General features: G+C 41.9%; 2 protein-coding genes across 3 annotated transcripts in view; one reads left to right on the top strand and one right to left on the bottom strand.

The window, feature by feature from the left end:
- Nucleotides 1–13,674, top strand: part of LOC108412518 (homer scaffold protein 1) — a 58,212-nt gene extending 44,538 nt beyond the window's left edge. Inside the window, exons 6-10 of one of the 2 annotated variants that reach the window (XM_017684569.2) lie at nt 2,057–2,193; nt 5,968–6,127; nt 9,997–10,107; nt 11,148–11,228; nt 12,986–13,674. In XM_017684569.2, coding sequence (XP_017540058.1) covers nt 2,057–2,193; nt 5,968–6,127; nt 9,997–10,107; nt 11,148–11,228; nt 12,986–13,180 — 684 coding nt within the window. In that variant the 3' untranslated portion in view covers nt 13,181–13,674. The remainder of the gene's footprint in view (nt 1–2,056; nt 2,194–5,967; nt 6,128–9,996; nt 10,108–11,147; nt 11,229–12,985) is intronic. The other variant, XM_017684570.2, reaches the window with a different exon arrangement.
- A 3,269-nt stretch (nt 13,675–16,943) lies between these two features.
- Nucleotides 16,944–25,433, bottom strand: part of jmy (junction mediating and regulatory protein, p53 cofactor) — a 56,031-nt gene continuing 47,541 nt past the window's right edge. The window contains exons 6-10 of the mRNA XM_017684568.2: nt 25,095–25,282; nt 24,785–24,868; nt 24,498–24,584; nt 23,823–24,354; nt 16,944–22,138 (exon numbers count right to left, since the gene is read on the bottom strand). Coding sequence (XP_017540057.1) covers nt 21,828–22,138; nt 23,823–24,354; nt 24,498–24,584; nt 24,785–24,868; nt 25,095–25,282 — 1,202 coding nt within the window. The 3' untranslated portion in view covers nt 16,944–21,827. The remainder of the gene's footprint in view (nt 22,139–23,822; nt 24,355–24,497; nt 24,585–24,784; nt 24,869–25,094; nt 25,283–25,433) is intronic.

The raw sequence follows: 25,433 nt of genomic DNA, 5'->3' as shown, positions 1-25,433 counted from the left end.
TGACACCTTCACAGCCGCCACAGAGACTCATTAATATCATCAATTACATCATGAGCTCAATTTACTGAGCTCTGATTGGTCAAACCAGGAGCTGCTTTATAACTACATATAATACTGGGCTTCCTCGAGGAGAGACTTGGAGATGGTTAAACAAACACACACACATCCAGAAAATCACTGTTTATATACATATAATCATTATTAATTAATATTCATTATTCACAAATAAATTGATTTTGAAAATGAGTCTTGGGTGCCTAAGACTTTCGTGCAGTACTGTAGAGGTTCTGACTGTCAGTGGAAGATAGACTGAAGGGGGAGCTGAGAGGAGCTGAGACCCCTGAGCAGAAAGCGTTCTGCGTTCTCCACGTCAATAAGAGTGAATCCGTCAGAACTGTGCTGTGTGATTTTCATCAGCAGTGAACCTCCAAGAGCTCAAAGTGTTCGTCGCTGGTTCCACAGCACTGGATGATCTCCGAAATCCCACTGAAAGAGCCGTGAGCGCAGCGTCACCCGACACTCAATCCGGTATGGGATGAGTTTGACTGTGGCGTTGATGTCGTCCATACAGCTGGAGGAGGTTCAGACTGAGACCTTGTACAATTACATAATAAACCTTATGCTCATTTAAACCATTTACAGTAAATCTGTAAGGACTTACAAGTGAAATAAATCATTTTGAATTGGGATCAATCTTTGTGAATCACCCTGCATGACTGCGATATTCAAATATTATTTGTTTAAAAATTGTTACGTTCAAATAGCAAAAGTAGTTGAAATGCCAGTTAGTAGTGATAAAACATTGCTGTTTGTATTGGCACTGAAAACCGAGGCTCGGCGAGCCGTCCTGAGCGCGCCGTTTGATCGCTTTGCTCTTTCCTTTCTCTCCTTGTGCGCTCAGCTTTCTCTTCAGCCAAAGCAGCGCAGAGAAGTGCCAGCTGCAGTCAGTGGTGCGGGACACACCAAACTCTGGCCACTGACGCTTGCCAACAGTGATGTCTTACACAACAGATGTGGCTGATAGAGATCAGATTGAAAAAGTGCTGGAGTGTGGATTTTATTCCATTTCGAAGGGGAACTCCACCGTTTTTAAAATTTCGGCTTAAGATGTGAACAAAGTCATTCAGATTTGTTCTGATGTGAAATGATCCTTTGTAGAGAAACGAGAGAGAGTGAGGTTTGTTGACAGCAGTGGTGATAGGAACCAGACGTCCACCTTTAAAAGCTCCCTCGCAGAACGTTAGATGATTACATGATGAACGTTAGATGAAATGGTTGTGCTGCCTGATGCCTGAGACGTTGTTTTAGGGTAGTTTTGAGAGAAGATATTGGCCTAAAATGTATTTTTTCAAATCCATGCATGGCAGAGAGATGCATGCTGAGCGTTATAAGACCAAAGAAAACTTTTTTTTTAGATGCATCTCTATTTTACCATCATTTCATATTTCCATATGAAACCCAGAAGGCACATGTAGGTTCACTGGTGGTTACAATGGCTATATGTGTGTTTTAGAGATCGTGACCCCTGGTTCCCATCACCACCACTGTAAAGAAACCTGCACCGTTTCACACCAAACCTCCCTGAATGACTCTGTTTACATCTTCGTGAATGAATTATGCTATAAGTTTGAAATCACACTGTCCACTCCCACTCTAGCGTCCTGAGAGGAGACTGAAAGGTGCTGTTAATACATCATATATCCCCTTTCCACACACACATGTACCAGCATACAAAAAAAAGACAAAGAAAAAACACCCCTCATTAATCGTCATGCATTTTAAGGGCCGCCGGATCATTTGTGTTATTAACGCTGAATCATTGCCAGACTGTTTCTGTGGCTAAGCCCTTTGTTCTCCTATTTTCTGATGAATCTGATGAATGTGGTCCGAACCTCACATAACCCCATGACGCTGTTGACAGCAATTCAATCATATCGTTAATCCCAGTCACTTCAAATCATCGAATGTGCAAATGTGCGAGTGGAATGGGTTGGGCAGTTTTGCGACGGGCCTCTGTGCAATAAAACTGATTACTTCATTCTTTCCGTTCTGACAGGAATCGGCCACGGGTGACCTTCAGTCACCTCTGACCCCAAAGAGCATCAACGGAACGGATGACGAACGAGTTACAGCCGACGCCTCTCAGAACTCGGAACCGCGAGCGGAACCCAACGCAGTGCCCTTCCCTCACAGGTGACCGTCACTGTTTATATAGGTGCATTTATACTGTCGTGTGCAAAAGTTTGAGCACACGATTGTGTTGATTTTCGAAGTGTGAATGAGTGAAAACGTCATCTACAGACACACTTCCGCACATTGCAGTTCACAATTACTGTTTATTTACTGAATTTAGCAGCAAATAAAACACACACTGTGGCCTGGGCAAAAATTTCAGCACATTTTGTTTGTTATATGTGTCATAAATGTGCCAAACTCAGCAAATAAATAGAAACGGTGCTGTAATTTAATCCATTTGTTTTCTTCGTTTTCACAATTAAGAATAAAGTCGGTCACGCCAGTGACGTCAGCTAAAAGCTTCATATGAGATCATGAGCTGAATGAGAAGATCTCTGAGAACTGAGAGACACAGCGGACTCACCATGAGCTTCTCTTCATAGATCCTCAGAAAACAGAGAAAAGTCGAGTGACGTCATCAGTGTGACGTTTATTTCAAAAGAAGAGATTGCTTGCGCGGTAACACCAGTGACACGACTGCTGGGGACCTTTCATTACATATTTTATATTTATTTGCCATTTGTTCTCTTTATGCCATTTAATTCATATATTTCACAGTCGTGTAGAGATTATTGTAGTTCAGAATATGGCCTCAGCCTTCACACTTGAGATTGCATTTCCTCACAAAATATATGCTCCTCAGACAGCAAGAAGACGTAGGACCAGAGGTGCCCAACGAGGCCTACATTAGAGCTTTGTTTTCAGCATAGCTGACGTTAAAAGCTGTTTCCCAGCTTCGCCAGTCTGTGAGTTTATTCAGCTATTTTTCTCTGCAGTCTCTCTCCAAGTCTGAGCTTAAGCAAAGCACAGCTTTTTCAAGCGAATGCAAACCATTTGCATCATAATGCAAAACATTTGCGAGGGAACGCATATATATATATATTTTTTTTTAACCACGGCCCCTTAGGGGCTTTGTGCTTTTTCTTCCAAAGTAAGGTGAGTAATGTTAGTCATCTTTCACATCAGCGAAGCCAGAAATTCAGTCCCAGATACAGCGGCCACAACAGAGAAATCACATGACTGAAACCCTAGGATAAAAACGTATAGAGACAGTTGTATTCATTTTTTTTAAATAGAAATGAATCTTCTTTGGATTGTACTTGGACTGAAAAAATGTCTCTCTTTTCCTCTATGCAGATGATGTCTTATTCCAGTGTATTAACGTTAGTCACACTTGCCAAATCACGCATAATATTGCTTATTAAATATGTTAAATGTAATAGTGATTGTGATTTTTAGTATAGGACAGTGTATGTAATGACTCTGTTCTCCGAATATGATTATAATTATACTGATTCAGAAAAGTCTTCTTTTCTCTCTTTGTAGCTGCTGCTTGAGAAGCCAGCAGCGCTGCAGCCTCGTAACCTCGCTGATTTAAAATGAAATTGGCACAGTGCAATGCAGGCCACTGTGTGTCAATTCACGCCATTATATATTATTTACCTCCTCCCAGCATCCCCTGGACAACACTAAAGCATTAAACTAAAACACTGCGTTAGACAGGCATTAAATATGGATGAAACGTGCTTAGATTCTTTTGCATGAAAAGCACTTAGTACAAGTCAGACGTTTGTGCCATTCATTTTAGTGTGAAGGGTGAAGTTTCATTGAGGAATATTTACACAGATAGTTGCCATTTCAATTAGCGATGCAGGGTGATATCAGAGTTGGTAGATAAAATGATTAAATTTGCACCGGTCAGGCAGAACATTCTGACCACCTCCTTGTTTCTACTCACTGTCCATCTTATCAGCTCCACTTACTGTATAGCTGGTCTTTGTAGTTCTACAGTTACAGACTGTAGTCCATCTGGTTCTCTGATACTCTGTTACCCTGTTCTTCTGTGGTCAGGACCCCCATGGACCCTCACAGAGCAGGTACTGTTTGGGTGGTGGATCATTCTCAGCACGGCAGTAACACTGACGTGGGGGTGTGTTCATTTTTAGGAGTGGAGTTTTTAAACACCTCAGTAGCCAAGTTTACATGTAGCCTGAAAATCTGACGAAAATCAATCGGAATAGAATACGTCCACGTAAACATCTCAATCGGAACAGTCTATTCCGATTGAGGCCATTCGGGATACAATTTCTATCTGATTGATCGAGGTGGGTAATCCTGTAAATAATCCGTTAAATAGAACAATAATATCCGTGTAAACGTCTGTATCCGATTACATTCCCTATCGGAAAGTTTAAGTCCATTCTGCATGTGCGTCGCGTCACAGTGAGAGTTTATACCGTTCAACACGGCGGAGCAGAAACTGGTCTGCAGAGGAGACGAAGTTCATGCTCTGATCTTTAAAGGACGGCGGTGGGACGGACGTCCAGCTTATGTGTCTCAGAACGCGACGTCTTCCTCTCGGCCTTCTTTAATAAGGACATTTTAAAGACATTTTATTGAGTCTGACGTCATTTTAAAGTGATTAAAAACACAATCACTGCTCACTGCTGCTCATCTCACTCTGACTGGACCCCATATGATGTTCGCTGTCATGGTAACGTCTACACTAAGCGCTACTCCATGCATGCATGTCATTTTGCATCTGATTACTTGTAGCGAGCCGGTAAACGAAGATTTTCCAACAGATTGTTGAAAAGAGTGTGCATATAAACACCTCAGTCTGAACCTGTAATCCGATTGTATTCAATCGGATTGGCAAAAATCTGCGCATGTAAACAAAGCCAGTGTCACTGCTGGACTGAGGATAGTCCACCAACCAAAACTATCCAGCCTACAGCATCCTGTGGGCGGCGCTCTGTGAGGGTCCATGGGGATCCTGACCACTGAAGAACAGGGTAAAGGGGGTAACAGAGTATCAGAGAAACAGATGGACTACAGTCTGTAACTGTAGAACTACAGAGTGCAGCTATACAGTAAGTGGAGCTGATAAAATGGACAATGAGTGTAGAAACAAGGAGGTGGTCAGGATGTTATGCCTGATCGCTGTGAATCAGAATGAGATGTTTGAATTTGACCAATATTAGAAACCAGTATTTGATTGTGATTATTGTTCTCTGGAAGAACAGAATGTTTAGATGACTCTGGGTTCAAACATCTGCATTTCATTCGTTTTACTGCATTTGTAACCCGACAGAAATGGGTTTTATTTTTCTCTGTGATGCTACATTTTATGTGTTTATATATTGACTTCAGCAGACATGCACAGGAAAAATATCAGAGCACAGTAAAGACCCATGTGTGCTTGTTTTTGATTCGCGTTAGAGGAAAAGCTTATTGATTGGTTTAATCAGAGTGATGATGAAAGGACACCAGGACATGAAGTATATTCCTATTCATGTTTTCTTTCTTAAATCAGTCTAGAAGGTATAAAAAAATATGAATTTTCAGTTTTCAGTTCAGCACATTCTCTAAAATAAAGGCAATAACACTGAAAAAGTGGGAATAGGGCTTTTTGCACTGACTCTGGAGGCTTAAACATTGAATCATTTGTCGACAAAGTACTGAAATGCTGTTATTTAGTGAGGGGTTTTTGTGGCAGGCAAAATCAGGCTGACTTTGGCTCGCAGGCCACACTTTGAGCAGCGTTCTATGGCATCTCTTAAAAAAACTTTTTTGACCTCCACTTTGATTCTTAAGAGTGCGTGATCAAAGATTGTAAGAAAATTCCCAATCAGTGTTTTGACAGCTTGCTCATTTCACATCAGCAGTTTTGTACTGAAGTGATTTTGCTGGTCAGTTTCATCGTCTCTGTTTTTTGTTCTTCCTATTCAGCTCGACTACCATCAGTAAGCACTGGGAGGCTGAACTGGCCGCCTTGAAGGGCAACAACGCCAAGTTAACCGCAGCACTGCTGGAGTCTACGGCCAACGTCAAACAGTGGAAGCAGCAGCTGGCCGCTTATCAAGAGGAGGCAGAGAGACTACACAAACGGGTGAGACAGAGTCAAAGCTCATCGCTGTTACACCGGCCGTTAATGTGAGTGTGCAGATTACTGGGGTGAGTTTTCTTCCAGGGGTGATCAAGATCTGTGGGGTTATTTAATTAGTTAAGCTTTCAGTTAATCTTATTCTCCAGGGTGTATTTTGGTTTGTCCATCTGAATTTACCTGCCCAAAACGAGGCAAATTATTCAATAACTGCATGAAATAAATGTAAATTTTTGTTTTATTTATTTTTTGTAAAAGTTCCCCTCAAATGAACAGAACGTGTGTTTTATGATCTCCACATGTCACTATATGCTTATAATTCACTGCTGAAAGCCAAAAATCTCCGACGCTCTTTGTGTTATTCTCTAAAAGTGATGTTTCCAGAGCAGATCACTGAAGAGACGCCGTCTGTTTATAGTTTAGAGCCCAGATTTGGGGAAAAACGGGTCGACTTTCAGTAGAAAAACAAAGTTCAGCTTCTTTTATTATAAGGGTTTAAAATGACGTCACCGTCTATTAGACTGGAGAGAAGAGCTACAGCCTCACACGACGCCCAGCTTCTGAATGGAGCTTATGGAATATGAACATTATGAAGAACATGAAGTGGGTTTTGGAGCCACCGGTGGCCCCGAGGAGTTAAAAAGGTTAATGTTTGATTTCATTTTAAAAGCAGTGGCCAGTAACTGGACAGAAAAGTCATTTATAAACTCGACTGAAATCAACTGAATCAAGTGCCATTGGTTAGATGGGGCACTAGAGTTTGACCTTAGGACAAAGGCACATGTTTGACATGGCATTTTCCCGTCAGACCATATTTTTCCAGTTCTCATTTTTGGTTCATTATGATCATGATGCAGACCAAAAATGGTCTTTCATGGGTTTCCATGGAGTATAGAATAAAAGCTTTCAGGAACTGATATTTCCCACTAGTCAGGACTAGGAATCTTTATAAACCCAATGAAATGACCACATTACCACAGCCATGATACAATTTATAGTGATATTTAAAGTATTTAAGTATTAATATATTTTGTACAGCAGTCAGTTCCGGCCCCGCAAGCTAAATGGTTGAGACGCATTCTAACTGTGCTGATTTTTCTCCATAACATCACATTTTCTTTACAAACACTATCCTTCAGTAGAGATGCCGTTGCTAAGCAACAACTCTGGCAGCTGTAGGAGACGCTCAAGACATTTAAACATTTTTACTACTTACTTTGCCACAAACAGAAAACGGACACTGTTAAGATCACATCTGACCGACAGCCGATTTGGTCCGACTCTGAAGACGAGACGACACTAAATTCCCAATCTGTCGTCACCACTGAGCTGCTTTCCAGCTGTGACAGAAGAACAGCTGAACAACCTGGAATCAGTCAGAAATGAACCCAACACCATTCGCCAAACTAAACGGGCTGTAAGAAGCTTCACAGACCGGCTGGAACAAAACAACATTAATACTGATCTGGAAAAGCTGACCGAACTGAGCTGAACCTGATATTGGGTCAGTTTTATGGCTCTGTCTGATTTGGTCCGACTCTGAAGATCAGACACGTCTGGCGAACGGCATTGGGTTCATTTCTGGCTGATTCCAGGTTGTTCAGCTGTTCTTCTGTCACAGCTGCCGACTGAAAAGCTGTGACGACAGTTTGGGAATTTAGTGTAAGGAGCTGGAGAACGAACTGCCGGCTGAGCAGCGAGTGGGCGGAGCTTGTTACTCTGACGTAGCAACAAGCTGCTCGTTAAGGAGCAATAATTAGGAGGAAGGAACTGAACATTAAAACATATTCAACGCTGCGTTCACGGCCAGTTTATTCATTTCTTACTGTATTTATTTAACTGCTGTATTAAAACAGTAGAGACACTCAAGGTTGTGTGTTTTTGTGAATAACCATGCAACCAAATCACAGTCGAGATGTTATTTCATGATAACACACTCCCTCTCGTGTTCTACTGCTTAAACATTTGATTGCAAATTCCTCCGAAGGAAAGTCACACTTCAAAGACGAAATTCACACTTTATCTCACATTTTTTACGTAGGCAGCACAAGACTATAAAGTTGACATATGAATATTAAAGATGAAGGGATGAAACGTTTTGATATTAATATTCTAAACATGTTTCACCCTCACATTTTTAACGGATGCTTTTGTCCAGAGCCGTGCACACAGGCGTCCATCGACCCCTACTGGGAAGCAACAGTGGAGTTTCTGATTCCTGGGTGTGGAATTAAAAGCTGTTTTCCAGCCTCTATTTTTAAACACCACAATATCAAGGTATTATTCTGTATTGGATTTTTTCCTCCCACCCCTGCTGCTTATTTAGTGACACAAAAACTTACCAAAAGACCTGATAAGCAGAGAACATGCGATCTTAAGGGGCTCACATTGTGGAAAACCGCATTGCCCTCACTTTTCTTTCAATGATAATTTTAGTAACATTAACTTTTTGAGGCTTTAAACGGTTTAAAGTTTCTAAATGTAGCATTTCACTCCATACAGGCCACATCCAAGCTAAGCTGCAAGAACTGCTTATTTTGAATTCATCGTTTCTGTGATGTCACAAAAACCGACTCATTTACATGTATCCACCTATTCAGCCTTCAGCAGTTTAGCTCCGAGTGCTTTTTGAATGAGGCGCAGGGCAGGCAATCAGAACAGAGCTCATTTATTTTTCGTTACTCTTAAAGCCACAGTAACAAAAACAGCCTGCTTCATTCTAAGGGATAAAGAGAGGATGAAAAGTGGTCATGAAAAAAATAGGTTATGACTGTTTTTGGTACATAAACCCACACAAATGTTAAGGATAAGGACCCTTTAAAATTTGCCAGGGACTATTTTGCTGCTCTGCCCCTTTTTGAATGTTGTGGGTAGTGATGCGTCTCCACCTGAGAGGGAGGAACACGGGTAACTGAAGCTAGTATGGCCAGAATACCAGCTGTTGGGCCAACAGATAAATAATCATTACACGTTGAAGTGCTCACACAATAATCTTGGGATATGATGGTTTTATGGTGGTTGGTTAGTGTAGTGGGTAACACCTCTGCCTTCTACTCTGTAGACTAGGGTTCAATCTCCCACCAGGGCAAGCACCCTACACTATACCAATAAGAGTCCTTGGGAAAGACTCCTAACACCGCCTTGGCCTCCCTGTGTAAAATGATCCAATTGTAAGTCGCTCTGGATAAGAGCGTCAGCCAAATGCCATAAATGTAAATGTAAATAATAAAGGGGAATTCCACCCGTTTTTTCAAAATTTGTGTACAGTTCATTGGTTGAGATATAAACCAGGTCATTCAAATAGTCTTGATATGACGCCTTTGCAGTGAAACTTACAGACTCAAGGTTTCTTTACAAGTTGTTATGTAACTTTCACGGTGGTAAAATAATGATCAATCTGAAAAAGTAAGCTTTTTTGCCTTAAACACCCCTCATGTATTTCCCCCATCATCATAAAAACGATGGTCTCAGACATCAGGCATCACATCAGTGTATTCAAACCATTTCATGTAATACTTTTCTGGGAGGGGTTTTAAAGGTAAACTCCTGGCACATCTGGTTCCCATCACCACCACTGTGAACAGTTCTGACTCATGAGTTTTTCTAGAACATAGCATTTCATTCCAAACCACCCTGAATGATTTTGTTGACGTCAATGTTTGTCAATTAGTTAATAATGCAGACATTTAGAAAAACCGGTGGAGTTCCCCTTTCAGACCATTTTGAATGCACATCTGGTTGCGGAGTGTTTTTTGAAGTCTATGCAAGGCTCAATCAACCAAAACTGCATCGTGGGGAAAAGGTTCTGAGGGAGAATGCTAGACTACTACTTAAGTCCTGCCTCGGGTGGTGATTGCTGTGTTTGTGTGTTGCAGGTGACAGAGTTAGAGTGTGTGAGTGGGCAGACAACAGGCATCAAAACCCAGAAAACGGAACTGAACCAGACGATAGAGGAGCTGGAGGCAGCGCTCAAGGCCAAGGAGGAGGTGCAGTGGCTTCTGTTCTTTCTTTGAAACTCAGCCAGGGGTGCATTTTGAAGGGGGGTCCAGACAGCATTTCTAACGAGTGAATTAGCTACTTTAATATGTGAAATCTCCATTGACCAGTAGAATGGGGAGCTTGGAGCATTCACACATGAGCCTATGGTCGACATGCCCAATGCCAATCATGGGCTAGAGGGGTATAAAGCCCCCAGCATTGGTCTGCGTAGCAGTAAAGCAGTGTTCTCTGGAGCAATGGAGCTCCATCCACCTTGATGAGTTGAAGTGACCTTCAAACATCAGTACTGGACTCATGCTCAGTCAAATCCTCACAACAATGTTCCAACATCTAGTGTAAAGTCTTCAGAGAAGGGAAGGCTGTTCCTGCAGTAAAGAAGCACAAACTCACTATTAATCTGCAAGTGTCTACAAACCTTGGAACATATAATATATAACAGACATGGCTTCGGAAGCTTGATGGCTATATTGAAGTACTGCAGTATAACTAATTTCAGAGCATAGGCCTGTCTGTGGTGACACTTAACCAAGTTACCATGGTAACATCCAAAACCCCTGATCATAACTGAGATTTTACACATTGGGTGATGTGCTGTACTGCATTAATAGCACATTTTTATACCAAACACACACACACACACACACACACACACACCTAAGGCGCTTATCCTTCTGGGTTGCGGGGGCACCTGGAGCCTATCCCAGCAGTCATTGGGTGGAAGGCAGGAAACACCCTGGATAGGTCACCAGTCCATCGCAGGGCAGACAGACTGTATACATTCACACCCAGGGGCAGTATAGCATGTCCAGTCGGCCTGACTGTGGAAACCCACCCAGACAAGGGAGAACATGCGAACAGAAAGGACCCTGGTTGTCGGCCCGGGAGTCAAACCAAGGTCCTTCTTGCTGTGAGGCAACAGCGCTACCCGCTGCGCCACCATGCCGCCCCTGTACCCAACACGGATGACATCTATTCCGAAACACATACAGTATGAGTGTATAGCAACTGTATGCTCTCATTTTTCCAGGAGCTGGAGCAACTAAAAGCAGAAGTCGAAAACGCCCACCAGCTGCAGTCACAGAAAGATGCAGTCACGCAGAAGCTGCAGGTAAACAAACATATCATGCATACTTGAGATGGAAGGGCCAGACTTTTCCTACCTGCATTCATCTGTGGTTCTGAGAGGAAAACACCTGGTTAATGTGAAACAATACTAACTGAATTTCAGGTAGTTTATACAAATGCTGGCGTAGGATTCATTTCCCATTATAGTAAAGTTTCAGTTAAGAAAGCATGTCTTAGCTTTGCCAACCAAAGAGCATATTGGCAATGTAATGGGCTAAATATTTTACATCTTAACATAAAAAATATTTCCTGTTTAAATTATGTGACCCCAATAAAGCGCTCCATTCACAGTAAGAGGCGACTGGCTCTTTAGCACTATGAGTGTGATTGCACTACAACAGGTGTAGCAGAAGCAGTCAAATACAGCACAAGTGCACTTAGTCGAATGTTATTTGCCTCATAAAACTGTAACACAGATAGGCACAATTAAAATGAGACGTAGGGTGATTGCTGATCAAGTGTGGGAGCAAATATCGGCCAATTCTGATCGTGCAAACCTGTTATTGTTTTTATTATTAAAATTATTATTATTAATTTCCTTGTGTGAGATTTGCAAGTGCATTTCTCTGATGTTTCAAAACTAATGCATATTCAGTGCTTGAGATGAAGATGGTTCACATTACCAGGCTGAAGCGGCACAAATCAGATTTTTTGGCTCTAATGTGACTCAGATCTGGTGTTTTCAGGGCTGTGGACGCAAATCTGATATTATCAATTCCCACCTGAGCCACTTTCATATGTGGTCCTAGATCGGATACGTATCCGATTTGTGGCCATGTGGCCTTAATGTGACCTTTTTTCCGCTGTGTGTCACCATCATTCAGCGTTACCATGGCAGCAGCGCTGAACAGAAGTGGAGAACGGTGGAGAAGCAGCTCATCTCACCTTCTTCTCCTCCGTCTGGCTCTAATAATGAAGCTGAGAGCTGATCAGAGTTAATGATCTTCTCAGCGAAGCTCGTTCTGCTCGTTAGTTGGTGCTGATGATGCAGTGATTCAGTCATGTGACGTTACTGAGTAGGAGGAGCTCATGAGGGTCATTTCAGGACGCCGGTTCATCACATTAATGACAGATTTGAGTCTCTTACCTAAACGAGTGTGAACCATCGAGCCAGAGAGATCAGATTTCAGCAAAACATCGGATTTGAGCAACCAGGCTTGTAATGTGAACGCAGCCTTACAGACTTACAGAAGAGTGGTGGTGATGGGAACCCGGGGTCACCATGGCTACAAAACAAATATAGCCATTTTATTTACTCTCCAAAACCACCAGTGAACCTACACGAGTCTTACGGGTTTTATATGGAGTGTTGAAGATGGTAAAATAGAGGAAAAATCAGAAAATGTATGTTTTCTTTGGGGACTGTTTTGCTTTACAACACCCTGCTTGTCCCCCCACAATGAACGGATTTAAACAAAACAGGTTTTACACCAAAGCCATATTTCAGAATGATCTTTAAATAGTAATACATCAGATATCAGGCAGTGCATTCATAACCATTTGATGTAACAACTTTCTGTGAGGGTGCTTTTAGAGGCTGTAGACATCTGGTTCCCATCACCACCACTGTAAACAATTCCGACTTGTTAGTTTCTCTAGAAAGAAGCATTTTACAGTGTTTGCATCTTGACCATTTAACTGCGGAATTTTTTTTTAATTGGTGGAATTTCCCTTTTAGATGGGTCCATTTTGATTAACCAAACGTTTAAACACAGTTGTAACTGCACGTGTCTTTCAAAGGAAACGGAGACACGGAATTTGGAGCTGGAAGCCCAGCTGGCTGAGCTGGAGCAGCGTCTGGAGAGCAACCAGGTGGAGCAGGAGTCTTTCCGGAAAAGTCTGCGCTCGCTGCTTGAGCTGCTGGACGGAAAGATCTTTGAGCTGACCGAGCTTCGAGACAGCCTGGCCAAACTGATCGAGGGTGGGGGCAGCTAGAGCCTACAGTACCACAGCGCCCTCCAGTGGAGAAACACTAACCTTAAATAAACACACACACACACACACACACACACACACGCCAGCACAGTGTACAGGGGCACGAAACACACGCTGATTTACACATGCATGCAAACGGACGGACGGTCACTCCTGCAGTGCAGAGACAGCTGCTTTTGGCCGTGGGTTAAAAGTGTACACACACTCTTTAACACGAACACATGTTCACAGGTGCACTTTCACAAACAGGTGCCTGAGCATTTACAGAGGGGTTTACAGACAAATACAACCACGCTACATAATATTGGCCTAACTGCCTTTTTCATTTCTTGACAGTTGTAACCCACACAGTGCTGTGCAGAAGTTAGAGACCACCAGTCGTTTCATTTACAGATGTCTTTTTTTTTTTTAGGAGATTAGATATACTATAATCCACTTGCATAAAGAAGGAGAAAGTCAAGTGGGGAAAAAAACTGTTTCCAAAACTGGAACTCAAAAACTGATAAGAGCTACAGAGAAAACGTGACTCCTAACAACCACCTGGGAGACCTGGCAGACCCCAAAACTGCCCCCATCAGATTAACAGCACTTAAAGCTTTGGTCTCTGAGAGAGAGGAGAAAATCAAGCTGCTTCAGATCTGAAAACATCCGCAGGTGTTTCTGTCCATCCTTCCACTGTGAGAAGACCCCTCAGCGCTGTGGGTCTGAAAGGACGTGTAGCTGATCAAGAAGAACCTCACTGAGAAAAGGAGACGGACACATCAGACAAAGAAGCTGAACGATGGACTGACCACCCCAGAGTCCAGACCTCAACACCACTGAATGATTCAGTGTTTCATTTGGATCGTGACAAGCAAAATGTGCTAAAGCAAGTTTGAAGACTGAACTGTGGGAAAACATCCCTGCAGATTTCTTTAAGAACATTTAACATTTGAGCAACTTATATTTAGAAAATGACGCTATTTAGTTGTTGCTGCTCCTTCAGTTCTCCCAAATGACTTCTGCACAGTACTGTACATACAGAAATCTAGCAGACGTTATACTCCGCGGAGTATTTCACATGGAAAGAACCGTCATAGTGTAGTATTCTTCCATTTCCGGCGAGGATAAGACAAAAAATGCTTTTGTTGCATTTCATGGACAGTTTCAGCATCACAGCCAACACTGAAGACTTATATTCACGTATGAATATCCTGCTCAATCAGGTCTGCAGGTCTAGATAAAGATGTATATTATTGTCGCCCTTGAAGCTGGTTCGGTCGTGGTTACAGGTTTTAGGGTGTGGGCTGAGGGGAAAACTCTCAAAGCCGTCTCCAGAGTTGAGGCCGACGACAACTGGATCGTTTCTGGGGGAACGCGTTCTGGATGCTGACAGTGGATCCTATTCTCTCCTCGCCACAACCTAAACACGTACACTGATCTTTGACTCGGTGTCTTTTTCTACGAAGCTGCCATCCCCTGCGAGAGACTTTATTTTTGAGGGTAATTATTTCAGGTCCCCGCTTTGTCACCTTGAGGACCTGCAAAGTGGGGACATTGTATTTATATGGATGCCACACAAATGCGGAAACCATCCTTCCACTATCTGAGCAATACAAGAAGAAAATATATATATATATATATATATATATATATATATATATATGGAGGAGCTGAGGGAAGAAAAACAAGCATCTCACTATCAGGTATTTTACTTCCCTCTTCATTGAAAGAGAAATACGCGAATACATAAACACGAAACACGTACACACATGCTGCGGCGGACAGTTTGCGTTTGCAGTGACTCTGAAGCAGCCCTTGTTTCTACACATTTTTCTAATATATAAATATTACAGATTTATAGTGCACTTGTGAAAATGAAACATGAGGTTTGAGTGAGTTTTAAGATGTTTTGTTGGTTTTTTTCTTTTTTCTTTTTGAGGTGCAATGATTGACTTGACACCGTATAATTTCTGGTTATTTATTGTAAAAAAAAAATATATTCTATTCACAGATGTTGCATTATACTTTTTTCGTTTTTGATTATTATTTTCATTGACCTCAGAACAATTTCGCTTTTTTTATTGTGTGTGGTAAAATGATATTATGGCTGTTTTTTTTTTTTATGTGGAGAAACCTGGCAATATTTTTAAACTATTTAACTATTTAAAAGGGAAACGGTAATATGGTCACTTCTTCAAAGCAGAGAGACTTTTTTTTTCTTTTCATTTTCCTTTGCCAAATATGCTTTCCTGTACAGATGAACTTGCTCAAGTTGCCTTTGGTACAAAAAAATGCATCAACGGTAGCTAAGGTACTTTTGTGGGGTTTACTATTGCCAAAAATCTGTGATGACGTATAATGACAGATACATTTACAGTACATGTATACCTGAAGAACACTCTTAAAGGGCTTGTTGTTGGTTCTAGTACTTTACGGGAGGCTTCAATGGGTACATGGGTTTGTTTTATCACATCAAAACTATGAGCCGTTATACTTTGGAAGCGGGGATTGGTTTGAGTAATAATTTTAAATGTTGATTATACCACATGCTTAAACACAATTGTAATTGAGTCATTTATAGTAAAATAAAATAATAAAAAAAATACAACTTGTCTATTATTTAGAAATTAATACCGCAAGAAAGGGATGTGTGTGCTTCATAGAACCTGTCCTCCAGAGGAAGTAGAGGTCCTCATGCTGAAATAGGTTCCCTAATTACTTCTCATAGTAATATAAATTAGCAATAACACCCAGGTTTTGTACCTACTGTCCTATGCAAGTTTGTACACCCTGGTCAAATTATGGACAAGGTTTTGATGTTGTAAATGAAATCTAACACAGCTTCTACAGAAAACACACTTCTGCACATTATAATGCTCAAGTACCGTCATTAACACATTGAGCAGGGGGGGGAAAAAAAAAAAAAAAAAAAAAAAAAAACTTTCCCCCCCAATATGTTTAACCCAGCAGATTAAAATGAGAAATCGTGTCATAATTAATTAGAAAATATCTCATTTAAGTTTGTTTCCTGCAGAAGATGTATAGTTTACTTTCACTTCAACAAGTAAATCAACATGTTCAAACCTTTGCATAAGACTGTAACGCCAAAAACGCCTCTCAAAATTCTCACAAATCAGTTTTTGCTGTGATTCACTACCAAGTTTCAGTATCTCAATTTTGTCCCGATTAACCTGCAGTTGAGCTAGTTAAACTTCACATTTTCTAGATGTAGCAAAAGAAAAGCAGTGGCCCTAAAACTGAACCTTGTGGAACTCCTAAAGAAAGGCTAATAGATAGATGATCTCCCAAGGTAACAACTTTACAAGCTTCTGCAACACTGGATGATGCTTGATCCAAAATCTCAGGCATTTTCTTTCATCATTACATGTATGTAACCATTTATAACAGAGTGTAAAAATAGGTGAAAATGTGTTCTGCTGAGTCTTGAACCAAACTGGCAATTAAAAACAGACGTGTGTCACATATGTTAAAAGTTCGCATGAGCCTTGAAGTAAAGCTGGTTTTACTGATCAAATGAAATCATTACAGGTTGCAAAACAGTTAACAGTTGATGTTTATTACTGCCTTAAATTTTCTTTTTTTCATATACATATATATGTGTGTGTGTGTGTGTGTGTGTGTGTGTTACTTTACTAGCTTTTACAGGATTTTGTAAAATTGAGGGAAAAAAAAAAAAAAAAAAAAAATCACATTTCAGTTAAAAGCTCAGCAAACCAACAATGCCTAAACTCAGACACAAAAAGATGCCAAACAATTTTAATACTTGTCTTTTATTTATTTAAAGGGGAAAATGCACTTTAAAATTACCAAACAATTATTAGGAATACAATGGCTGGAAAAGCAGAGTAAATGCAAAAAGGAAAAAAAAGAAAAAAATAATCATTTTACCTTTATGGTATAGCTATACATTTTTTAAATATTAAGTTTTACTCAATAAATACATGTACTTTAATCAATCATGCAACTAATGTCAGGTTTCCTCCGTTTCATTACATTATTACATTATAATACACATGAAAAATATGAATTTTTCAGTTTCTATTATAATATTGCACGTTTCTAGTGACTGGCTAGTTCTGAATCCGTGCCAGTCACATATACATAATTACATGTTTTAGTTCCTAAAGGTTGAGGGTGGCAGGTTGGAACTGTAGTGTTGCTTGCAATACAAGTGGAGAAGAAATAATGGGGGAGGCGCAAATTAGAAAGACACAAAATAGCAATGCATAGAATGTATACTATGAATAACATGATTAAAAGAAGTGGAAAATGTATCATTATTATTATTATTATTATTAAATCATAAAAAAATGCTAAATACAGTACAAATGATGGAAACTTGTTTTAAATAAAAGTGCAGCCCAGAGAGTGATGGGTGACCCCCCTCACTCCCCCCAGCTACAACGTCATCTAAAAGAATACACAGCCCCCTGGTGAGGTGATCCAAGGTCAGCCTTCAGATCAATATTACTCTTACCTAGAATGGGCTGAAAGGCATCGGCTGACCTCGGATCGACCCTTCGAGGAATATTCCTTCAACAGCAGACAGTACAGATGTTACACATGTGGGTAAACTAAATTACACACGAAGCTGTGTGTCGTGATCCTAGTTGTAAAGCAGAACTTAATACTACCCTCTCCGAGCGCTCGGTTGACGGTTAAATGGACAAAGAACTGTGCAAGGTCAGCGTGGAACAGTGTGGTAGCTAGCCAATCGCTAGTGACATACAGTATGAGGCATCTGAAGTGAGTTGTACCACATTTCACATCAACAAAATAATGGGAGCACCACAAGACGCCGCTGGACAAAATCGCAGTCAACTTGCATTGAACAGCTGAAGAGGCGCGGATGGAACTTCACAACATGAAGTCAAACAGAGAGCGAAGTGTTTCATATTGACCTCTAATATTCAAGTGCACTGTAAAGGCTAATTCCACCGATTTTTAGATGGCCAGAATGAAAAGTCGGAGTGGTCTAGATAGAAAAAGCACTTCTTGGAAGTCGCTCTGGATAAGAGATGAGAGCGTCTGCTAAACGCTGTAAATGTAAATATAAAGACCGAATTCATCACAGTGGTGGTGATAGGAACCAGACGTCTGAAGACAATTCCACTCGAAGCTCCCTCAAAGAAAGTTACAACATGAAATGGTTATGAATGCACTGCCTGATGCCTGAGACACTGCTCTTTGATCGTTTTCAGATGATTTTGGCCTAAAATGTATTTGTTTTGAAATCTGGTCAGGTGGAGAGGAACTCTCAGGTGGAGAGGAACAGGGGGAGGTGGGGTAATGCGACACTTAGTCGTTTCTCAGTGATTTTGGTCCTGTCTGAATACCGGCAGTCACTGCTGAAGGACGGCTCACGTTCATATCACAGAAAAACCAAAGGTTTATTAACTGACATATCAGTGAAACGCTACTATGTATCTGTGGAAAGGAGGAACTGAATAAGTGTTTATTTATGTTCTCTGTGGCTAAAATCAAGCCAATACGTACTGTCTTGGCTCAAGTGTATAAGCACTGAATGTTAAAACATGATTGGGGTGGGGTTCAGTGAGAAATGCAGTGGCCCCAAAATAGAACCTTGTAGAACTCCAGAAGAAAAACTAATAGATGAATGATTTCCCAAGGTAACACCTTTCCACCTCAGCTTCTGCAGCACTGGATGAGGTGAAAGAAATAACAGAGAAATTAAATGTCTGAATATTTTCTACTGTGAATCGAGCGGCCAGTCCCACCTCTGTGGTTTATACCAAGAGTTCTTAGCCTGTGCGAATCGGTTATAAACACTGCAGACATTCTGTGGTAAACTGATGTTACCCCACCTTCCCATGGAAGACTGAACCTGCCTGAATAGTACTAAACAGAACTTATTTTTTCTGATTCTACCAAGACCAAAACTCAGATGTGTAGGCTTAGATATTAAATAAAATGTGCTGTAGACTTTGTGGCTCCTGGTTCCCATCACCACCACTGTAAAGAAATCGGAGTCTCTACGATGATCCACTTCACACCACCTTAAACCACTCTGAATGACTTCGCTTACATCTCAACCACTGAATTATGCCGATTATTTTTAATTGGTGGAATTCCCCTTTAACGCAAACCAAAAGGTCTACAGAGGCTTGTCCTTACATAAGAGTAACCAGTGGAAGTCATGTATTGATTAAATCAACAGCTGTGGGATTTTGCGTCAGCTCTCCCAGAGGCTAAACGATAGAACTTAGATGGACTATTACTGGTCCAAACGTCAGATCAGAAGAGGACCAGCTGTAAACCTGTCAGAAAACTCGCTCTGAATGTGTTGTGCCGGATAGTTTACAGGCTGTAGATAAACTTACATTAAAGAAATCAGACAAAAACTTGGTGAAAGTTTACAAATACACATCAAACAGATTAGATAAAACTGTAAAAAGGCTGGAGAAGAAAAAAAAAACACATCAAACTAAATGAAAAGACTACATATATATAACCCAGATAAGTCAAGAAACAGTTACAAATTAAGCTTAAAAAATGTCAAAAACTAAAAACTAAATGAAAATGCGGCACTCGTGAATGGTGTAATTAAAAGACGTTGACTGTAGGTGGCACCAGTGCATCACTACAAATGAAATAAAGGGCACTTGGCCCTTTTTCTCAAACCAAAACCAGTGAGCTACATGCTGGAGAAAAGGTCAGTAAATAACACAGAAAACAAAAGCCCTCTATTGACAGCTGTAGTATCTTCCCTTAAATCTACATCACAACTAGAAAAAGGGAGCGCAGATGGGGAACGCAGCAACGTCCAAAACGGAACGGAGAAAAAACCCTTAAACACAGGTTTCAGAGAAGCTGCGGGTTCTGAAGCACGGGTTACCACGGATGTCAGGAATTTTAATCATGAGGCATTATATCATCTGTCTGTTACCGACCTTACAAAAAGCATCCATAAAGGCTTTGATCAGTCGCACACCGTTCAAGGCCAAAACAGCTGACTGTTGTGCTGAATTTGAAACGTTTAAAAAAAAGTGTTACTGAAACTTTTATCAGTTTGGGATCGGTCATCTGTTAAGTGAATGAGGGAAAGAACATCTCCAAACACCACAAAAGCTGGAATGACGTTTATGAAAAATGAAAACAAAAACATTTCATAACCAGTGGCAGGACTGATATTAAATCATGAACTCTGAGCCAGCGAGGGCGAATGCGAGAGCAGTACACATGAAGGAATTCTGTTGAATCTCGAGGCCCAGCGGCTGTGTGGTCGGCGTTCTGAGCAACTCTGGGTGTTTTGTAAAGAACTCTTAACACATCTGGAGCTTCACGTTGAGGTAAAAACACACCTGATATTCTACGTAAACAGCTTCAAAACAATGTATTGAATATTTCCTTCACAAAACAAATGCCCTTCATAAGCTGAAACAGTGAGTGGATTCGTGCGAAATGATTACTAGGTCCTTTGAATAACACTGCATTTACATTACAGCAAAGTAAAGTGCTTAGTGTGCCCCCTGTTGGCCTCACTGTCACTAACATGCAGGTAAAGCTGATCTGGCCAAGCAGAGATACAGATGAGAAAAGGCCAAATATCCATTTCAAAAATGTGATTTCAGCATTTAGCTTGAATGTGGATGTGGCATAACACACCGTGGCACATCTGAACAAGCTGATTGGCTGCTGCCCACCGGAGCTGACTTACCATTTGAATAAAGTTGAGAAAGGCTGAAACGCCTTTAGAGGGCGACGGTGAGTAATGTTTGTTTACTTGATGTTTGTTAACACACCTAGAGGGCGATGGAGAGTATTGTTTCTATATTTGATGTTTGCTAACACCTCTAGAGGGCGACAGCGAGTAATGTTTCTATATTTGATGTTTGGTAACGCCTCTAGAGGGCGACGGCGAGTAATGTTTCTTTATTTGATGTTTGTTAACACCTCTAGAGGGCGACAGCGAGTAATGTTTCTATATTTGATGTTTGCTAACGCCTCTAGAGGGCGACAGCGAGTAATGTTTCTATATTTGATGCTTGGTAACACCTCTAGAGGGCGACAGTGAGTAATGTTTCTATATTTGATGCTTGGTAACGCCTCTAGAGGGCGACAGCGAGTAATGTTTCTATATTTGATGTTTGGTAACGCCTCTAGAGGGCGACAGCGAGTAATGTTTCTATATTTGATGTTTGGTAACGCCTCTAGAGGGCGACAGCGAGTAATGTTTCTATATTTGATGTTTGGTAACGCCTCTAGAGGGCGACGGTCAGTAATGTTTGTTCACTTGATGTTTGGTAACACTTTAGAGGGCAGAACTGATTAATGTTTGTTTATTTGAGCGGTTCTGTTTCGGTCATAGGTTGGGCGCTATCAAGTACGCACAGCTAATCAGCCAGTTTGGCCACTTTAGACTTGAATACAATTTAACATTCTTTCAAAAAACAATTAAATCAATCATCAGCTGCAAGTATTCCTATGGCAATAAGACGTGAGGATAAATTTCATGACTCTGTGACAGGAAACAAAGTGGTCTCGCTTCGCTGTAATGAAAATGCAAGTCAAGATTTACACTATGCAGGGTTTCATAATCGGTGAACTGGTTATCTTACATGTGTGCTTGGTGCGGTTATACATGGATACATATCCTGTGTGCAGACGTTCATGAAAGAGTGACCTAGCTCTCCCAGTCTGTGCAGGGCAGCCCCTCGTCCTCTGACTCGGATTCAGGGGACGCTTCTTTGATGCGACGCAGGGCTTCGTGGATGCTCCGAGTCAGTGGGTCGCTGGAGTCTGACAGCATTCCCTTCGCTCCTCTGTGCTCCTGTCGCCGCACTTTCCTCAGCTTCACACCCTTCCTAATCTGAGCCAGGATGTTGTTCCCGTCATCTTCATCTGGATCGGGCGCGAGGACACGCAGCTCAGCCTTACGCAGGTGGAAGCTCCCTCGCTTCAGGCTAGCCAGAACCTCGTCCATGGGAGAGCTCGCTACGGAGAGAAAACCGGAAATGGAAAATGATAATTAGCTCTTTTGAATACATCAAGGTTAAATCCACGCAAGTGAGTGTTTTGTGACTCCATCTGGGAGTATTAAGGGGTTAAATCGGTAGCTGCCAACTGCCATGTCTGCTTCTGTTGTAGTTACACGTACTGTTCAACAGGAATCGCCACTTAAAAACACAGAGATCCAGGTTTACTGTAAGAGAGTGATGGTTTTAATACTTTTAAAGTATTACAGTACTGAAAACATAAATAAATAAATAAAAAATGACATTCAAAACAGTCCACTGATCACCGATACCTCATTTCCTTTCTTCCGAGGATGAAAGGATCTGGGTGCAGCCTACCAGAGTAAAGTGTGCACACGCTCAAATGACTGAGCTTTATAAATTCTACTTACAAATTTTAGAGATTAATCGGACAATATGGAATGCGTTCAAAGTTCTATTAGAGTATTTTATTTGCACTATACTTCCGAAAGTATTCACTCGCCTGCCTTCACACACATATGAACTTCAGTGACATCCTATTCTGAATCCATAGGGTTTAATATGATGTCGGCCCACCCTTTACAGCTATAACAGCTCCAACTCTTCTGGGAAGGCTTTCCACAAGGGTTAGGAGTGTGTTTATGGGAATTCTTCCAGAAGTGCATTTGTGAGGTCAGACACTGATGTCGGACGAGAAGGTCTGGCTCACAGTCTCCACTCTAATTCAGCCCAAAGGTGTTCGGTGGGGTTGAGGTCAGGACTCTGTGCAGGCCAGTCAAATTCTTCCACACCAAACAGGCTCATCCGTGTCTTTATAGACCTGCTTTGTGCACTGGTGCGCAGTCATGTTGGAGCAGGAAGGGGCCGTCCCCAAACTGTTCCCACAAAGTTGGGAGCATGAAATTGTCCAAAATCTCTTGGTGCTGAAGCGTTAAGAGTTCTTTTCACTGGAACTAAGGGGTCGAGCCCAAATCCTGAAAAACAACCCCACACCATGATCCCCCCTCCACCAAACTTTACACTCAGTACCGTTCTCCTGGCAACCGCCAAACCCAGACTCGTCCATCGGATTTCCAGATGGAGAAGCGTGATTGGTCACTCCAGAGAACACGTCTCCACTGCTCTAGAGTCCAGTGGTGGCGCTTTACACCACTGCATTCCATGCTTTGCATTGCGCTTGGTGATATAAGGCTTGGATGCAGCTGCTCGGCCATGGAAACCCATTCCATGAAGCTCTCTACGCTGTTCTTGAGCTGATCTGAAGGCCACATGAAGTTTGGAGGTCTGTAGGGATTGACTCTGCAGAAAGTTGGCGACCTCTGCGCACTATGCGCCTCAGCATCCACTGACCCTGCACGGTCATTTTACGTGGCCGACCACATAAAATACTGAAAATAGGCGTATCGTTTCACCCCTAGTTTACCATATTATCTGTAAGTTTCCTCGCAAGTAGTTCTGAGGTAAAGATGAAACGGATCAAAATTTAAGACAAAAGGTCTAAGATTTCATGCGTTGGACCACTTATTTGGTAAATGGACAAAAAAGTGCACTGTGTATCTTACAATTAAATGACAGTCATTCTATATGTTAACACCTAAACTACAGCAAACTAGTAACTAAGTACTGTCTTACACAGAGCAGCATATCCCCTGAATCCCCTCAAGTACATCCCTCTGCCTCACCTCTCCTCCACTGGGACGACTCCAGCGATGCAGTCTTCCTCAGTTTTTTCCGGGCGTTCACCAACTGGCTACTGTCAAAGAAGCGGGCAGAGAAAGGGCCAAGAGGACTCTCTGCTTTGGGTTGGTGCACTGGGCTTCCTGCCTGCCCCTGGCCCTCTGTGGATGTGTCCTCCAGTGATGGAGGAGGTGGTGGGGGAGGTGGGGGTGGAGGAGGAGGAGGGGGAGAGATGGGAGAAGTGGAAGAGTCTAGCAAGGTCAGCTCTCGAGTTGGGGGTAGGGAGCACGGTCCCAAGGTCTCCGGGACGGGCGCGACCGCTGGCGGCAAAGACAAGAAGCCCTCAGGCCTCTGGAGTTCAGGGACGGTTATGGAATGTTCTAGAGGAGCTGGGGCGTCTTCTGTCTGCACGCTGGCCACCTGCGTCTGAGGCTGGTCCACTTTCACAGTGGTAGGTGGTTGGGCAGAACCATTTTTCTTCCTAGCATACGCTAGCCGAAGTCGCGTGGACTTCAGGGTGACTTGGCCCGGGTAGCGCTACATTAAAGAGAAAATAAGATGGTCAAAATCACAGGATGTGCATATATAACTGCTCATCTGTATAATTTTGAAAATTTGTCAACATTTTTGGCTATGAGACCACACTAGTTGGGCTGCTACACAGCGAAGTCACATTTAACCTGTTTAAAGCTGCGCAGTCTGTCAAGTGTTTTCTGTCTCTCTTGGCTGACGCGGGAAATCCTCACTTCCTCCTCTTCCTCTTCATCCTGTTGGGCAAAAACGCATGTCTGATTTTTTCCATGAAATCTATCCATATTGAAATTCATTTCTAACTTGGAAAGTTTGTTTTCTTTAAAGAAAACGGACACAAACTGGTAGGTTGACGAAACTCAAAAAGCTTTAATGGGTTAGGTAACGGACTACAGGCTAGCGCACGGCAAATGGGAAAGGCAGCAAAATCACACACCTGCCGCAAAGCTTGTGGGGAGTCGAAGCCCTGGCTGCTCTGCCGTTGCTGCAGTTTCTGCGTGTGATTGACGATGCAGATCTCCTAATGAAGAAACGCTCCAATCAGCACATATTGTTGCAGAATTCAACTTTCCTGAACAATCTAAATCAATAGATTTAATGAATCAATGAATTTTACTGTAAAAGCAGAAATGTCGGACAGCCTGCATTCTGAGTGAAAACAAAATAATTCCTATTTCGAACAATCTTTTCTACAGTTAGGTGGTATTGAGCCATTCTGCTCTGACTGCACTGTGACTGGCCTGTACCTTTTTGTTTTTGAGGTAGGCTTTTTTGGCGGTGATGCGGCCCCTCCTAGCCTCCAGCTGCCGTGTTCTCTGCTGCAGCTGGGTGATCTCGTCTCTAAGAGGTGGGAGGATGAGTGAGGGGTCATCAGTGGCCTGCATGGCATCAGGACTCTCGTATGTGTCATAGTAAACCACCTCGTCCTGCCTCTCTGAACCAGAAAACACAAAACACAGACAAAGACACAAAGTTAAAGATTACGCGGAACTGAAACGTTAAGATCGAGCAGAAAGAACTTGAGGTTTGATCCCTGCTAAGTGATTACGTTAAATAAGATGACTGCCATTTAAGACGGACTCAAA

The sequence above is a fragment of the Pygocentrus nattereri genome, chromosome 16, assembly GCF_015220715.1.
Source record: "Pygocentrus nattereri isolate fPygNat1 chromosome 16, fPygNat1.pri, whole genome shotgun sequence".
Taxonomy (NCBI): Eukaryota; Metazoa; Chordata; class Actinopteri; order Characiformes; family Serrasalmidae; genus Pygocentrus; species Pygocentrus nattereri.
Note: the sequence above shows the minus strand (reverse complement) of the source record. Positions and strands in the feature narration are given on the sequence as shown.